Below are 18681 nucleotides of genomic sequence, written 5' to 3' on the forward strand. Positions count from 1 at the left end.
ATTTTTATATAGTAAATTTTGTCTAACTGAATTTTTAATTCTTGTAAAATATATTAATTTATTTTATGATCTAACAGTATGCAACATCCAGTTTATTCATAAAGTTTAGTTTTATTCTGATAATCTGTGTTTATCTGTTTTTCTAATTATTCAGACTTTACATCCATATGCCAATTTTAGTTACATAAAATAAAAATATCTTTCAAATATAGGTTGTGTGGTGTCATCAGCATACTTAGCAATTGAACCTACTGCAGTCCAGGATGGCTTATATGATAGTAAACGGTAAGAAGACATTACATGTTAAAGATTAGTAATGAATTTATGGCAAATTATTTGCAAATTTTCAGTTACTTGTATTATAAAGTAATACAATTTTGTTTTGCTCCTAGTCCCCTCCTTAGGCATACTTTATGCCATGCCATGCCATGCCATGCTAGATGCACCAATATGGTATTTTTTGCACTGCTTTTATTACTGACATTGTCTTAATATTTCCTCACAAAAGAATTACCAGAAAAGGTTAAGTGTAGCCATTTTTAATTGTGATCAAACACTGACCAAACTGTCCTCCACTATCACTAACCTGTGTAGCCAGTCCATTTCATGCCAGTTACACTCATATCAACAACTTATTTAAGGATGTACAAATAGATAACAAAACTTTATAACTGGTAAGAGAGCCTGTAGATTCAACCCATCAAATACAAAAGTCATCCCTTGGACATGATCCTGAGGCACTCCAGTTCAGTTACGGTCCTCAGTCCCTATATCACTAACATTTGTTTCTGTTTTATCTTACATTCACCTTCTCAGTCCTTCAAGTTGGTGCTTTTCACTACTATTTCTTGATTCCTACAATTTTGCTGTATGCCCAAGCCTTTGTAACTTTCTTTATTTGATTTCCCATACATGACAATGTTTTGCAGTATACTGACTGTGTGGGAAGGCAAGACTGTGATGATGACAAAATGTTTGTTGAAATATGTTGTGTGTTATTACAAACAGTATAATAAAATTTGCAAAACATTTTTGTTTTTTAGTTGTTCTTTTGAAATATTTTTGAATTATTCATTATGTACAGAATAAATATTCAGAGTTCTGTTATAAAATTTGATTTGTACTTCTGATATCAAGGTGCAAGAATCAAAGCTTTAGCCTTGATTGTACAGAAAAAAAATTGTTTATCAGAAGTATATTAATTTGAATATACTAAAGTAATGTGAGGATATGTAAATATTGATACCCTTGTGGAGTATTAAAGTAAATAAATACTGATGCAATGTTTAAGCTATTAACAGAATACTTCATTGATTAATTAATGAATTTGACATTTCAAGAGTTAATGCATCTTTCTTGTTACAGAGCATCCACTCTCAAATCTACTCAGGTGGAGAGCACGACTGTAGTAGATTCTTCAGATGGAAAAACTCTGGCACCAAACTTTGTACGTGTGTGTGCTGACCGCGAGGCTTCAGAAGGCAAGATGACCCGTTTTGATTGTCGTGTAACTGGACGTCCATATCCTGAAGTTCATTGGTTTATCAATGGCCGTCAGGTATCAGATGATGCTACTCACAAGATTCTTGTAAATGAATCTGGCAACCATGCCCTGATGATCACAAATGTGAGCCGCTCTGATGCTGGAATCATTTCCTGTGTTGCTCGCAACAAGTCAGGAGAGACTTCTTTCCAGGTAATATTTCTTTTTGTGTGTGTCTTTCATTAGTGATATGAGAAATTCAAGAAAGTTTTGTTTTGTGAAATTTTTTTAAATTTAAATGTAACTGAACAAAACATTAATTAAGAGCAAAGAGGGAAAAAATCTTAAGGTGTAAACACTTAAATATCAAGTCAGGGAGGATGAAATGGGCAGGGCATGTAGCCCACATGGGCAAGAAGATGAATGCCTACAGGGTTTTGGTGGACAAACCAGAAAGAAAGAGACTACAAGAAAGACCTAGACATAGATGGTAAGATACTATTACAATGTGTCTTAGAGAACTAGGATGGGGTGGTATGAACTGGATTTATCTGGATCAGGATAGGTACCATTGGTGGGCTGTTGTAAACATTGCACCTTTGGGTTCCATAAAATGTTTGGAACTTCTTGAGTGGCTGAATAACTGTTGGCTTCTTAGGAAGGACTTGACTTCATGGAGTAAGTATGTAACGCTTGAATAATTTTGATGTGGAAGCTGTGCTCAGTCCAGCTGAATGCTTGATCTGCTATTAAAGTAAAGAAACAAACAGTAGCAAATGATATTCAGATTGAATCTGATAAGTAATGAGCCAATAGAGAGAATCTAATTAGATTTTTCTGAAGATCCTTATTGACATATCTGTGAGACATCAGAGACATGTTTTTCACAAAAGCTGTATTTTTAAACAGAGTTGTTGGAGAGACATGAAAGATCTTTCTGAATATATGTTGTGAAATTTTTAGGTAGTGTGTTTTATGACATTTGACTTCTGTTATATATATTTTTTTGGAATGTCATGGTAGCTGTAATAGATCATTCATATAATTAGTCAAGGTCCAGTTAATGAAGTTTAGTAATTTGAACTAACCATAAATATTTGCTATAGCACATATAAAATCATTTTATAAAATATGGCTAATGATTGAATTTTATGTAATTCCAGTGTAATTTGAATGTGATTGAGAAGGAACAAGTAGTGGCACCCAAGTTTGTAGAACGTTTTACTACAGTTCATGTGAAGGAAGGAGAGCCAGTGGTTCTTAATGCAAGAGCTGTTGGCACTCCTATTCCACGAATCACTTGGCAGAAGGTAAATGCAGTTTTGAGTTTTCGTTTATATATATTCTGCAAAGTTTGTATGAGCATATTTAAATTGAATACATGTAGTATGCAGAATTAAGAATTACATATATTGGTATATATAAGTCATACTAAAGTAGATTGTCTATTTTAATGTTGCATGAATCACCTAAGATATTACAAAACTACAATGGTCCTTTTCAAAAAGTTGATATTAAGGATGTATGTAGTGAGACATTGCAGTATGTAATCTTACTGTCTCTATTGATCTGTGTACTTCAGTTGAAGTCCTTAGCTGAATGATTGTATTTTTCCCTGAATAAAATTTGTGTATGCATATGCTAATTAATGTTAAGAATGAGTTGCAATACTTTCTTTCAGGATGGTGTACCTATTGTGCCCGGACCTGATGTACACATAGCTATTGACAGTGGATCCTCAACGCTGGACATCCCGCGAGCCAAGGCGTCGGATGCGGCCTGGTATCAGTGCACCGCTCAAAACGTTGCAGGTTCCACTGCCACACGGGCTCGACTCTTTGTTGAGATACCAAAAGGGTCAGTCCCTGAGCCAAGGCGTCTCAACCTTCCAAAACCTACAAAGGTCATCGAACCTGAGTAAGTCTGCTGAGCAGATAATGAGTAACATATACAGAATTCACATCTCACATATTGAATAAGTATGTTTGACAATGGCAGTGAATGACTGAAGGATAGATTTCTTAAATGCTAATTGATGCCACACTTTTTAGTAAGGATTTTTCAAATGTAAAGGTAGATGCATGAAAGGTGAAGAAAACTTGTGTTTCTACATTACATATTGATAATACATCTTACACAAAAACAACCATACATTTTGACATACAAACATCACACAAGGTCATTCGAAATGAACAGAGAAAAATTTTGTGCTTGGTATGCAATATTTTTGTAGTAAAGTCTTTAACTGACGTACTTGCAGTCTGTCCACCTCATGCTTGTGCCATAACCTGTACATTAATGTTAGAGAAACTATCTCTGTTGACTGGCTAGGAGGATCCTTTACAGCCTAATATGCCTTTTCATTTTCTAGAACATAGATTTTTGGAATAATTTCATAACTCTAACACTTCGTTTGACTGTCAGGTCCCTTTGCAGCATAATTTTTAGCATTTGTTTAATGTACTGTGTTCTGTTTTGTGTATGCTAAGTTGTATCCTAAATGTCATTCTCAAGACTTTGTTTTATAATTGTTCAACACAGTTACCTTATTTAAGGCATATGCTTTTTTTATGGTCTACCCAGTATAATGCCCCTTCAGAGTCTGGTAACATTTAAAATGAGATCCTTTTGAGGAGACTTTTAGTTTCAGGAAAATTAAGAAGTCAAACAGGACCAAATGAAGCGAACATGGAGAATCACTTTACTGAAAGTACTATGAGGATAAGTGCAGTGTTATTATGCAAAATGTATTTGTCTGGCCAAAGATTTGGTATTTTTCATTGAATCTGCTACTGTAAATGTTGCAAAACTTGAACACACAATTCTTGGTTTACTGTTAGTTTCAGAAGATAAATATTTTTAATGGGTAATTTCTTTGTTATAAAAAAAGTATGTCAACATGAATAGGCCACTGGTTTTGACATACATGCTGGTTCCTGTATTGGAGACTCTGGACTTTTCATTGAAGATTGGCATTTTGTTTCTGTCATACTAAAAGACGCAAGTCCCATTGCCAGTCACTTTTCTTTCATAAAAGTCTGAAAGATCTGATTTCTGTCTTCATTATTACAAACAAACAAATCATGATGCCATAACAGCCACAAATCAAACTAACTGCCAACAACTGTTTTACACAAAACTAAATTGTCATGTAATCACATGATCCAGTATGGACCAATGTTGCCAGTTGCTGCTTATCAGTTCAGTTATTCAATTCTTTGACTTGCATGTTGTTTTGTTTGGAAGTTGAGTCTATATATTGAAAAAAAAATTGTTACAGAAGTGGATAATGCACACAAGAATTGCTTTTGAGGATTGTACAAATTTATGTAATGGTTAAATTGCAGTTTTAATTATATGTTTTCTTACAGATTGGCTCCTGGGCCTGAAGTGATTTACTTGCGTCATGTGGAGCGAGCTAAACCACATGTGCCTCATGCAGAGGAGGATCGTATTTACCCTCCTCCACAATTTATTATCCCACTACGTGATGTGTCACAAATTGAAGGTGGGAGAGTTCACTTTGAGGCCCGCATTGAGCCTGTTGGAGATCCAACTATGCGTGTTGACTGGTTTTTCAATGGCAGACCTCTGGAAGCAAGTGAGTCTGCTTTTGAATAAATGTCATTATTTACTTTAAAACTATTTGTTCATAGCTTTATGGACAATGTATAAAGTGAATGAGATTATCATGCTATATTTATTTTAATTTAATTGAAGAGATACATTAAGTGGCCATTATCTGAACAACACTAACTTGATATCTAGTTAATTTAGTGTACTGAGATTTAATTTCCTTTACCAATTAGTGGTTATTTTTTTATAATTGTACGCACATACTTGTGTACAGGTAACAAAGCTATAGTCAGTCAAACATTATAGTAATATGTTTTTTATAAAAGAAAAAAATGAATGCAAAGTACTCTTTAAGAACAGTAAGAAATTTAGAAGATATTGATTTACAATTCATATCTAAACTGCAGTAATATTTTATCTAATGCTTTTCTTTTACAGGTTCCCGTACTACTACCACATTTCGCTTCGGTTTTATAGCGCTGGATCTTATCAGCATTATTCTGGAAGACAGTGGAGATTATGTCTGCCGTGTGACAAGTCAGTCAGGCTGTATTGAATCACAAGCCTTACTGAGTGTAACAGGTAATGAGCATTGTCAAATCAATAGATTCTTTAAAATAAATTGTTATGCTTGTGGCTGCAGGGAACCTAATTAATCCTTCATATATCATATCATTATCATATAGATATTGTGAATTCCATTCAGTAATTCACAGGTGCCATACAAATAAATTAAAAGATTTTATAGGATATAGAAATATAATCTGCAGTTCTTGGCCATGAATCTTATGATATTGGTGTAGGGGCCTCAGCATGAGTTGGAATGTCTTGTTTAAGATATAAAATGTTTGTCAGAGAATTGAATATTAACGTTTACTGAAGCAGCTAGCTGCACATCATTGGTGTCCAGGTTCTCGTTGTTTTTATATCCTGGGATCAGCAGTAGTGTTTACCTTCTCATAAATATTTAACCTTCAGGTCGAGTGTCTATTGAGCAGTCCAGCCAGTATCCAGATAGTTTGCAGTTCATTCAACAACTGGAAGATTATTCACGTTATCAGCGCACTGAAAGTGTGGAGGAAATTTCTGCCCAACGACCAGCATTCATCCGACCACTCCATGATTTGGGGGAGTTGCAGGAAGGGCGTAATGCCCACTTCGAAGCGCAGCTTACCCCAGTCAGTGATCCAACTATGAAAGTGGAGTGGTACAAGGATAGAAGACCTATCACAGCAAGTTAGTAATATTTCTACATATTTATTATTTACTCTTCACAGCTATAAATATTTAACCTTTATATATAATAGGTGCTTTGAAACCCTGTAATAGGAAATTGTTAGCTCAACTTTAACTCTGGGGTTAAGAGTTAGCAGTTATGCTAGTGTGATATGTGATCAGCTGGACTGCCTTTAAGCCATGGTGTAAATACAGTACAGGTAAAGCAGGTAGTCAAGTACTGGAGGCTAAGTGACAGCTTGGCACTTCTATTCAGATACACATATGGATAACCAGGTTTGGTGAGAAGAAGTAAGTTTTGTATTTCAGAGATATGAGTGAATTTTTCCATTCATGCAACTGACCTCTCTACCGCTCTTACTGAAATTGTCTGTGTAATCTGAGAAGTAATATTTAGTCTAAGTAAAAAAAATGTAAACTAGTGTAGAGATGGCTGTAACAAATAAAATAATGGATTAACTTTTTGTTGACATAATATTGACAAGGAAATTGAGGACACACACACTCTGTTAAAAGTTAGTGAAAGGACCAGTCTTTGTGTATAAAATGTTCTTTGTTTAACAAAATACCTATGTAATTAAAAATGTTTGCTCTTAGTTGTATAGTATAACAAATTCAATATGCTGGGTTATATGTTATGGAGCTTTACTTAAGTGAACCACTACAAATCTGGAAAAACTCTCATTGCAAGGCTGTTACATTTCCAGACTTTGCAAGCAAAAGGACGCTTTTTGCTTGATACTGTGCCTTTGCCATCATCCGTAATTTCCATGAATCACATTTTGCACATGTACAGAGTACTGCATAACAAACTCCCAAGATTAACCTTTATTGTTCAGCATTTAAATTCCTGTGCATTACACTTGTATATGAATGTGTCTGGTATTTAAACAGACGTAAAGTATAGAATATTACAAAGTGCAATGTATTTATTGTCTTTTTAAGCTCAAAGCTTCAAATAAAACCTGCTTTTTTAAGAACAAACCCAGTTACCTGTATATGAAGTGTCATAATAATCAGTCTTTATATACACTCAATTTTTGCTTATTTTCAGTTGTTGAAATTACTTTCACATGTTTTAATTGTTTATTCTTTGAATTTAACCCTAATAATGCAGATATACAGTGCCAGAAAGCCTTGGAGGTGACTATACTTATCTGTTTGGTCAGTGCTCACATTGAAGCCTCAGAATAAGACATAACCTTGGAAGAACATTCAGTTATTATTTTATATTTTATGAGGTATTTTTGTCATACTCATAGCCATCAGCTGATGGTAAAATTGTGACCAATAAAATTTGTTGATACTAAGAGCATGAACAATGCACCAGTGGTGTAAAATCGCATAAACTTCAAATCATGATTACAGGCTCTCGTATCACCACTATCTTCAATTTCGGATATGTCTCCTTGAACATCATGCACCTACGGGTTGAAGATGCTGGAACATACACTGTGAGAGCTGTGAATCATCTGGGTGAAGCAATCAGCACATCCACACTAAGAGTTTATGGTAAGCACATTGTAACAAGAAACTTCAAGAATATAAATAAATGAAAAATGGGAATTGAAATCTTGGAAAAGATAAGAAGATAGAATGTAGATTTGTTGTTGTGATCTTTATTACTAAATTGAAGTTTTAAGCCTCAATGGGAATATGTTCTGGATATTTTCATCATATATTATTTTAGCACGAACAAGTGTGACTGGTGACCTGGGAATTCCTGAGCAACAGCGCTATATTGAAAAGGTTGAGGAGCTGGAAGCCTATCAGCAACAGCAACAGTACAAATATGTACAGGAAGTGCCTGAAAGCACTACTCCACCAGAGTTCAAGTCACCAATCAAGGATCAGACCAACATCCGTGAGGGTGGATTTGCCCACTTTGAAGCTAGACTGGAACCTGTAGGTGACTCAACTCTCCAAGTCGAGTGGCTCAAAGATGGTCGTACAGTTGAAGCAAGTGAGTGCACATTACTTCAGTTCTTAAGTCTAGTTGTGTGAAATATTTGAAAATATGACAAATTAGATTAAATATAATTTTTATTGATATACAGTAACTGTATTTGAGCAGTTAGTATATGGGTTATGATGACATGTTTTGAACTTCATTGTCCACCTTGCATAGAGTTCAATGCTACCTGAGATATGTGTATATCTGACTTTAATTGCTTCTGATTACCATTTCAAAGTCAGGAAAATTTTTCTTTTGTATTCAATTGCAAAACACTAATAATGTGTAGTAATGTGTGTTTAATAGATGTAATTAAGGAAGTGAGTGAAGGATAGTCCAACTACATACAAAACATGTAGTGTTATTTAGATATAGTATTGACTTTTTATAAATTAGTTTTTATTGTCTTCAAAATATTAGCATTTAAATATGAAGTGCCATTTTTTAAATTCTATTTTCTTTTGAATACGTGTATTATTTTCTGTTGTCAGTAAACTATGAAGAGACTTGAGTTTTGAAATTTCCACAGTTGTAATGATTGACTGTTGAATATTTGTGTTATAGCACAATCTGTTTTAGAAGAATGTAACTGTTCCATCTTATTGGTAAATTGGAGGCAGAAAGTTCTTTGAAAATCTAAATGTTACTCCAAAACAGCATAGTGCAACAATTTAAAATACCTGTATTATGTAAGTGATTGCATATTTTTGTCACTTACCTCCAGGTTCTCGAATTACTACTTTCTTCAATTTTGGATACGTGGCCTTAACAATCAAACATGTGACTACTCATGACATCGGTGTATACACTTGCCGTGCGTATAACCGATTGGGGCAAGCGGCTACCTCGGCTCAACTAACTGTTGTTAGCAAGAAGGATATCATTGTAGACAGCCAACATCCTGGTGGGCTTGAAAAGATCCAGTACCTTGAAGATGCTAGGTGAATTGTATTGACATGAGTATATACTGATGCAGAATGTTTCTCTTGGAGTTGGAGTAAATGTTTTTCATTTAATAATTATTTTTTTTCTTTTTTTAGCCGTTATGGTCGTACTGTACAGGAAGAAACTGCAGTAACCCAGAAACCAAGGTTCTTGGGCCCCCTTAAGGGAACAAACAAAATTGTAGAGGGGCAGAGGGCTCATTTTGAAGTCAGAGTAGAGCCACAAAATGACATCACCTTGCAGGTTGGTAGTTTTATTTAAGGATGAACAAAGAGATTTCTATTCAAGACAGAGGGTAATAGATCACTGCACACGTTACAAGTTGGACACTGAATTGTTTTCTTGTGATGATGTGATCTGATTCAAACAGATGTCTCTTATATTGTATTTATTTATTTTTTAATTTTATTTTGTTATCTCATTTGAGCAGAATACTGGTGATAACTCATGTCTGCATGTCTTTGAAGGTTCTTTTCTTGTATATTCTGCAAACTATTTGGATAGGACAGGCTTGGTTGTCAGATGATTGACATAAGATGGAATGTTTTAGGAAGAAGAACAGATGAATATCTATTTTAGGGAAACCTGATATCCCTAGATTTTTGGGATAATTGATCTCATTTCATGACTGTTTTTGGGATGGTCTGCTGTTACAGATTTTTAAAATATGTTTTGTTATTGGTTGAATTATAACTTTAATTAATGGGATTTTTAGGTTCTTTTATTTCAGTTATTGAGCATGCATTAAGAACTTCTGGTTTGTCTTGTCTTGGTAGTTTTAAAATTAATGTTAAATAAAGTAAATCTTTGTGTTCACAGTTTATTAATGTAAGATTGTTTCAGTTTGTATGAGTATCTGCCAAATTTTTTTCATTTACGGTATCTATGTACTTTGTTAAATCCTGTGTGATACTCAGAATTATTTTATTTCACCAAAATTAATGTAACTGTATGCTGTTCAACTTATATAATGCATATTCAATTTTTATTGCTTGCTAAATCAACAGCTTTCAATTCTATGTATTATACATGTCAATAATAAATAACAGTGACAACATACATAATTATCTTAATTTTCTACCAAACGTAGTACAATTTTCATGTCCAGCAGGTATCATATTTAAATCCTGATGAGTATTGACTGTTCTGATAGAGGAGTTTTATGATTTTACTCAGTCCTTGGTGGTACAGCGGCTTTCATTAGACTATGGCCACTTTTTCTTGCTTCCCCCTTCATCTCCTTATTTTCTTTCATAATACTATGACTGAGTGCTGTATTTCTCAAGAATTTTATACAGGTTAGTTGATTTGATTGTGAAACATGATTTATAATTTATGGACACTGTAAGTATTTTATTGTCCACATTCATGTCACTGTTGTCTTTTTATTGCATTATAGACCTCAATAGTTATTATGATACTGTCAGTGCAATTGTTTTGTTTACATTCATAGTTAGTCATCTTTATCTTTCAGATTGAATGGTACTTTAATGGTAGAGTCATCCAAAGTGCCAACAGAATTCAAACATACCATGATTTTGGCTATGTAGCCATTGATATTTTGAGTGTACGCTCAGAGGATGCTGGAACATACACAGTTGTTGCTAGGAATGCACTTGGAGAGGCACAACTGTCTGCAACAATGGAAGTAGAAGGTTGGTGAACACAGTTATTATCAAATTTGGTTTTGTAATTATCAAATTTGTATTGTAGGTTTCCCTTTATATAAATTTCGTTATGTAATTACTATTTTCTGTGGTCTGCATTGATGTTTGATGTCATGGTTACACTTTTAGAGGTTTCAGCCATCTCTCCTCCATTCAACAAATAAAAAGATAAGGGCTCTATAAAATCAATTGTCTGTATTTTACACAGTACACTGTGGTCCAGATGCTTGGCTGCAATTAATTATAATTATTTGCAGCCAACACAAAGGTGACTGCAGTTTGTTTATTGTATTGTGTACCTTATATATTACATTTATTCTGTAGTATATGCTACTAGGATTTAGTTAGAATGACATTTTTCCTTTCTTTTTTTCTCTCAGATGAGTTCTTGAAAAGAGGATCTTGAAAATCAGAACATAATTTCATTTTTATGTCAGGTTGTGTGTTTCAGATTTGTTATTTTGAAAATCTACAGAATATAGCCTCTGAAATGCATGAGGTTTGTTTTAGTGTATGCGGTTGGTGAAAATGCTTATCATGAAATTGAATTTCAGTTCGTTCCACTATTGATACAACGAGCATGCACCGCTCCACAGTGGAGAAGACTCAGCAGCTGGAAGGCTCAAAGTTTGTTGAGCCACAGTATCACATTGAGGAGATTTCCAAGTCAAAGCCAATCTTTGTGCAGCCACTTTCAGATCCTAAACCTGTTAATGAAGGGAAGAATATTCATCTGGAATGTCGACTGGAACCCATGGGAGACCCAACCATGCGTGTAGAATGGTTCTACAATGGCCGACCAGTCACTGTTGGTAAGTTAAAGGTTACTTATAATGAATTTTTCATAATTCATGAACAGTAGAAGCTTATGTATTGTCACTGAACAGGTTGTAATGACCATAGTGCTTTGACTTGCATTCAGGAGCTATTTGAATCTCAGACAGGGATGAGTTAATGTGACAGGTTTTTATGATTTTTTTTTGCTCCTTCATGAAAATGCTTTAAGATAAGTAGTTTTACCCTGAGCTCCTTGTTTATTTGAAGTTTTGCTGGTCCTTCTGTCAGATCAGTGTATATGGAGTAGACTACATACCACCTAAAATAGCATAAAAACCTAATAAATTGAAATATATTACATGCATTTTACCATTTCAGGGTCACGTTTCCGTACTTATTATGATTTTGGATTTGTTGCTTTGGATATTATTCATGTAACTTCATTGGACTCTGGTGAATATACTGTAAGAGCTACAAATCATCTGGGATCTGCTCACACATCTGCTTGTGTGAGGGTAAGAACTTGTTACATATAAATTTGATGACTGCAGTATTTAACATACATACATATTATAAGTTTAGCTATTATTAACAGGTATATCAGTAATAACACATTTTTGACATACTTTTGTAGGTGATCAGCAGATCAGACATTCTTACAGACAGCCAAAATGAAGCAGCATTAGAACAAATTCAAATGTTGGAAGATTCTTCTCGCTATCGAAAACATGTGACTGATGATGTAACAATTGTACAACCACCTCAGTTTACAAGACCATTACACAACCTAGAAACTATTGAAGGAACCAATGTGCATCTGGAATGTCGTCTTCAACCTGTTGGTGATCCCACCATGAGAGTGGATTGGTTTGTTAATGGAAGGCCAGTTCCTACAGGTGAATATAGTAATTTGTTTCAGTAGCAAAATTTTATACACTAGATTTTTTCCTTTTTGTATACATGTATCAGCTTCCTGTTTGTCATGTGCTTTAAAACCTCAATTACTTCTTACAAAGTTTCCATTGTCAAAAGGTAGAATGTATTATTTCATTGAAATAAATGCTACTATACAATCGCTGTTTGTCAGGTATTTTAAATCAATAGGAATGAAGCATAACTTATTCACAATACAGTTACTCTCTAATTGAAAGACTATTGGAATGTTTGTGACTTTTTATTGCATAGTTATAATTTTAGTTTTTTTAACTCATCTTTTGAAGTAATTTATTTTAGTGATCTTGAATTCAGTTTGTCTTGGTTAAGTTGGGATATCAGATAGAGGGACTGAAATAAAATATTGAACCTCTTCTTTTCTCTGCTAGGTCACCGATTTCGACCTGCATATGACTTTGACTATGTTGCCCTTGATTTGCTGAGTGTCTACCCAGTGGATTCTGGAGTTTACACCTGCCAAGCACGAAACCAGCTGGGTGAAGCTGTGACCTCATGCTCTGTCAGGGTCATTGGTAAGTAGTTTTAGTGATTAGAATTATGGATTTACAATTTTTGGTTACATCCAAGAATCTTTTAAGCATAAGGGTAACTGCTTGTCTTTTATCTGTGTTGTAATGTTGTCCTGCTGCACCACAGACTTAACCCAGAGCACTTACAGAAATATCACTAAATAACTGAAGAACCAATCAATACATATTTAACAGACTTTCAAAACTCTGAGGAACGTTATGTTGGTGCTGTACTAAAGCATGTTATGAGCTTCTGTAGTCTTTTGTCATCCTTTCAACATCCCTGAGTAGTAAGTTGAACAGAAATTCCCCTACTTCTTACAGAGTATTCACTATGTTACATTACATGTATTGGATGTTGGATTAAATATAGTAACTTTAAATTATGAAGTTCAGTAGCAAAATAATATGTCTATCAGACTGGAATTCAAACAGACATATTATAAGTAAAGTTTAGTTTGTGTATTCATATCGTGGTTACGATATCATTGTGATTCATCTGTCAGGGTGTCATGAAATTGACTAGTGTGATTTTCCAAATAGCCAGGCTGCATTGAGAATAAAAAACAAATTTAATACAACTGGTATTTCTTATTATTCTGTGTATTTTTTCATAGTGCCAGTGATTGTGGTAAATGATAAAAGGCCACAGTTTACATAGTTAATGAGATATGGACATATAAAAATTAATAAACCCACTTAGTATTAATATGTATTTGTACCAACTTTAAATCAATCTTGTTTGAGGTAAATATTTTCCATGTTTCAGCCAAGAAAGATCTTCTTCTGGATTCCCAACACCCATCAGGACTTGAAAAGATCCAATATTTGGAAGACTCCTCTCGGTACAAGAAATCTGAATATGTAGATGAAGTGGTGAACATCAAACCCCGCTTTCTCGCAAAACCAAAAAGCTTGGAGAACATGAGAGAAGGACAACATGCTCATTTTGAGTGCAAGTTAGAACCTGTTACTGACTCCAACCTGAAAGTTGAATGGTACAAGAATGGCCGGCCAATTACAGTTGGTATGTTTAGAATTTACTTCTGAAACATTTTTTATAAATACCTGTGTCCATATTGTATTAATACTGCAATGTAAGGTTCTGAATATTGTGTACAGTACACAAAGATGATCCTTATGAGATGCACAGTACTTACTGCCTTTGTCCTTAGTTGAGGCTTTTTCTTCTTTGACCTAACACTTCAAAATTAATGGAGTTGAGAAGGATAGTTAAGTTTAATTTTTTGGAACTTTAAATAAAAAAACAGGAATGAAAAAGAACAGCATTTGCTAGTACTATTTATGAATACTAATTGTAAATAAAGGTAAATAAATTTATTTAACAATTTTGTATGGCAGAAATGGGCTTAGATGCAGCTGACAGATTTTAAATTCTTGGAAATTAAAGCTTTACTGTACAGTCAAATCCTTTCCCCCCCCCCCCCCCCCCCCCCCCCCCCCCACTGTAGTGGTTATAGAAATTTTATGTTATGAAACTGAAATTTACACATTATCATATGCCAGTACTGAACATAACAGTACCCATTTTTGTTTGCAGGCCATCGCTTCCGCCCAATTCATGACTTTGGGTATGTGGCATTGGACATAATTGACTTGATTGCTGAAGACTCAGGAACTTACACATGCCGTGCTGTCAACCTTGTTGGATCAGATGAAACCACTTGCACACTTATTTGCCGAAGTAAGAGATGCTTATTAGTCTCAAAATAATTTTAGTCTTCTGAAGAAAAAATATTTATTAATATAATTTATTTTATCATTCTGTATATCATTGTATTCATTGTTTGCATTTACTATAAATCTGACTGTCAAATATAAATTTTTTATTCATCTCACTGTACTTATGACAGTGATATGTACACAGTGAAATCAATATTTTGCAAGTGATGAACTCATGCTGGAGACCAGATAGGGAACAGACTCAGTCTACAATAGGAATAGGACAACACGTGCCAATCAGTAGTAAGTAAAAGTTGTATAGTGTGAAGATTAACAGATAAATAATTAAGCAATTTCTAAATGAGAATAATATATATATGTTCATATTGCAGGAATAAGGAACTCAGGAAATATAATAAAACACCAAAGCAAGGCAGATGATGGCCAGTTAATAATAAGCAGTAATTGATTATCATGTTTAGTTATGTGTATAATATTATATGAAAATACATATTAGTCATTAGTAAGTAAAAGCTTGTGTGGCAGAGATAATGTTAGCTACTCAACAGTCCTAAGTTGTAAGGAATTTTTTATTGATACTGTGGGAATACAGGAAGAAGGAACAGTTAAATACACAAGAAAATGTGCAATGATATCATGAAGGAATGAACAATAGCAACTGCTTAGCATAATGGGCACGTAGAAAAAATGATTGAAGGAGAATGAGATGGAAGAGTCAATGTTTATGTTATTATAATGACTGTTTAGTAGTTTTAAATTTATTTTAATACCACTGACATTCAAACACATTCAGTAAAAACCTTCAATGATGTGTTTTAATTATTATTACAGGTTGGTATTAAGATGTTAAATAACCCTTAATAATATGTAACATCAAGTGAATAAAACAAAACATTGCTTTGAAAGTCGCAGTTATAGTAAATACAGTTTGTTTTCCTTAACAGGTAGTGCTCAGATTTTGACAGGCACCCAGAATGAAACAGGTCTTGAGCAGATCCAATACTTAGAGGATCGCTCCCGCTATCAGCGCTCAGAATTTATTGAAGAGACAACAAAACAAGCACCAATCTTCACCACTTCACTGAAACATATTAACATCAAAGAAGGGCAAAGAGCACACTTTGAGTGTCGTCTTATTCCAGTATCAGACCCTACTATGAAAGTAGAATGGTTCCATAACAATGTGCCTGTCAAATCAGGTAGGTTACAGAAAATATTGTGACAAACATGAGCTGTTAAACTCACAATGCTCTTTTTTAACTCACAGAATTTTCTTCTTCATTGAAAAAACTGGTTATTCTACATGTGACTTCACATATCTTCCTAATTATTATTGGGATAATGCTTTACTGAAGTGTAGACAATAGTTCAGATTTTCTTTGTCTTTTAAAATGTGTGCTAAACTAATTTCTATTCTTATTAATTGAAGATAGCGAGGAACAGGCATTTAGTGAAGGCGAACAACAAATTGTCCTGCTTATGTTTGGTTGTTCCTTAGATTTTTGAGTATGTGATAGTCTCTTCTAGTTCATTATAATATGTCATACCACTTTGCAAATATCTTTGGATTTCATTTTAATTTTTTAAGAGCATGAAATTTGATACATATATTTGAACTTGTAACAAACCCTTAATCTTATTTTACCCCTTTTGAAATCTCGTTTTTCCAAAGACCTCTAATGTTGTTCCAAACATACTTTTAGCTGTTTTACTTCTCTGTCACAGAAAAGTTTACTGCATAGGTAAAATATCTAGTATTAACCTGTTCTCAATGTTATCATGCATTTGAATATTGAGACAGAAGACTGAGATTCTAGTATACCATTTAAATTTTATTTTGAACAGATAGCTCTGTTGTTGGCATGATCGTAATACCATACAAACTTATTAATTAAGACTGTGTAAGCATTTTTATCATGCATTTATATAAATTTTATTATTTTCTTCTCAGGTTCTCGCTTCGCGGAGACAAACAACTTTGGATTTGTTGCTTTGGACATCTTGTACTGCTATCCAGAGGACTCTGGTACTTACACTTGCCGAGCAAAGAATATTCTTGGAGAGGCAGTTACTTCAGCAAATCTTGTAGTTCACTGTAAGTTATTCATAATGACTACATTGTATTGATATTTAAATCCATTATTTAAAACTTTTTTCAGAAGCACATATAGTAATATTTTATACATTTCATAAAAGTTTTAGGTAGTTAAAAAAACTTGGATTTTATCAACATTTTATTCAGCAGATTGCTCATTTAATTACAACATTTATTGAAGGAAATCTTTGGTTTATAAAATACTATGTAATAAATTTGCTATTCTGAAGTACCTTTTTCAGTCAACCATGCATTGTACCCTGAACCCCTGATTTAAAGTCGGCCAGCAGCACCATAATACAAGGGTTTAAACCCAATATTTCCATTATGTTTACAAAATTTTCTGACAGAATGTGATGAAAGAAGAGACTGTAGGTATATGAGAGCCAAGTCATAAGAAAAGAAGAGATGGGAAGAGAGAATAAAATGTTATGATTTGTACTGTCTTCTCATATAATTTGGTTGAGGTGGGCTAAACATGAAGCACTTAAATGAAAAAAATGCTTATACATTTTGGTTGAGAAATGTCGTGGAAAGAGCCATCATAGTGAGCAAGGAGTAAATGGATTTTGAGAAGATAAAGAATCAAACAAAGATGTGACCCATTAATGGACTTTTATGTTGAAAGTCTTAGGTTCCATAACAGAAAGGGTATTGTTACATACATACATACATCTTTATTATATTCCATGGATCCATAAGTTAGTCAGATGACAATAGGATGTAGAATAAGTCATAATAATACAATACATGTTATACAAATACAAGTCATACTATTATATAAATGTCACAAATACAAAGTGTTCACATAAAGTAGAGATAATTTACAAATAAACCCACCCATTATATACAATAGATAAATTATGACTTACTTGTAAACATTAGAAATTCATCGACAGAGTAAAAGGAGTGTGTAATTAAGTATCTTTTCAATGCTAGTTTAAATTGTGCCTTTTTATTTACAAGACTTGTGAGATTTGATGGTAGACTGTTGAAAATTTTGATCCCTGCATAATATGCACTCTTCTGAAAACATGAGAGGTTGGCAATTGGTCTATGAAGCTGATTTTTATTCCTTGTGTTGACACGGTGTATAGCAGAATTAGTTTGAAAATGTTCTTGGTTATTTACAATAAAGTTCATTAATGAGAATATGTATTCACATGGAAGAGCTAAGATTTCTAATCTCTTAAACAGACTTCTACATGGATTCCTAGGTTTGACACCAGCCATTAATCTAACAATTTTCTTTTGTAAACAGTTAAACAACTGATAACTGTTACTTGTTCAAGGAAGACCAAAGAGTTAACAAGGTGAATGTGATGATGTAATATTGATTCTTGGACTTTGTAAAATTATGGGAAATGTATTTTATCCTGATGTGTTTAACAGTAACTGAGAATCAATAATTTATATTTGTCTTATGTGTGTGTTATTCAGCTAAGAAATCTATCTACCTTGAGTCACAGCATGAGAGTGCTTTGGATCGTATCAGTTACTTGGAAGATTCATCACGCTATCATCGACAGACCGCACAAGAAGAGACTGTATCTCAAGCTCCAGTATTTACCCAACCAATGAGAGACATAAAGGTTGCTGAAAACCAAGCAGTTCACTTTGAAGCTCGGCTTATTCCTGTTGGAGATCCTAAACTGAAAGTAGAGTGGTTACGCAATGGTGTACCTATCCAAGCATGTGAGTAATATATGTTCTGTGTTATATGCATATTTTATCAAGACGCATAAAACATTAATAAAATTGACTTGTGGAAGCATTGTCAA

General features: G+C 33.8%; 1 protein-coding gene across 22 annotated transcripts in view; it reads left to right on the forward strand.

Annotated features, from left to right (window-relative positions):
- Positions 1–18681, forward strand: part of LOC110827690 (uncharacterized) — a 335660-nt gene that overhangs the window by 153057 nt on the left and 163922 nt on the right. For all 22 annotated transcript variants that reach the window (XM_087351739.1, XM_087351718.1, XM_087351723.1 and 19 more), the window contains 21 exons: positions 213–285; positions 1366–1696; positions 2647–2793; positions 3165–3400; positions 4855–5084; positions 5498–5641; positions 6038–6295; positions 7664–7807; positions 7986–8258; positions 8974–9190; positions 9290–9437; positions 10669–10849; positions 11416–11673; positions 12017–12153; positions 12273–12534; positions 12961–13104; positions 13871–14128; positions 14663–14806; positions 15750–16004; positions 16757–16900; positions 18341–18595. In XM_087351739.1, coding sequence (XP_087207865.1) covers positions 213–285; positions 1366–1696; positions 2647–2793; positions 3165–3400; positions 4855–5084; positions 5498–5641; positions 6038–6295; positions 7664–7807; positions 7986–8258; positions 8974–9190; positions 9290–9437; positions 10669–10849; positions 11416–11673; positions 12017–12153; positions 12273–12534; positions 12961–13104; positions 13871–14128; positions 14663–14806; positions 15750–16004; positions 16757–16900; positions 18341–18595 — 4239 coding nt within the window. The remainder of the gene's footprint in view (positions 1–212; positions 286–1365; positions 1697–2646; positions 2794–3164; positions 3401–4854; positions 5085–5497; positions 5642–6037; positions 6296–7663; positions 7808–7985; positions 8259–8973; positions 9191–9289; positions 9438–10668; positions 10850–11415; positions 11674–12016; positions 12154–12272; positions 12535–12960; positions 13105–13870; positions 14129–14662; positions 14807–15749; positions 16005–16756; positions 16901–18340; positions 18596–18681) is intronic.

This window comes from Zootermopsis nevadensis, unplaced genomic scaffold (assembly GCF_977971745.1).
Source record: "Zootermopsis nevadensis isolate Lab colony 2312 unplaced genomic scaffold, Znev_1.0 Znev_ptg000020l, whole genome shotgun sequence".
NCBI classification, from domain to species: Eukaryota; Metazoa; Arthropoda; class Insecta; order Blattodea; family Termopsidae; genus Zootermopsis; species Zootermopsis nevadensis.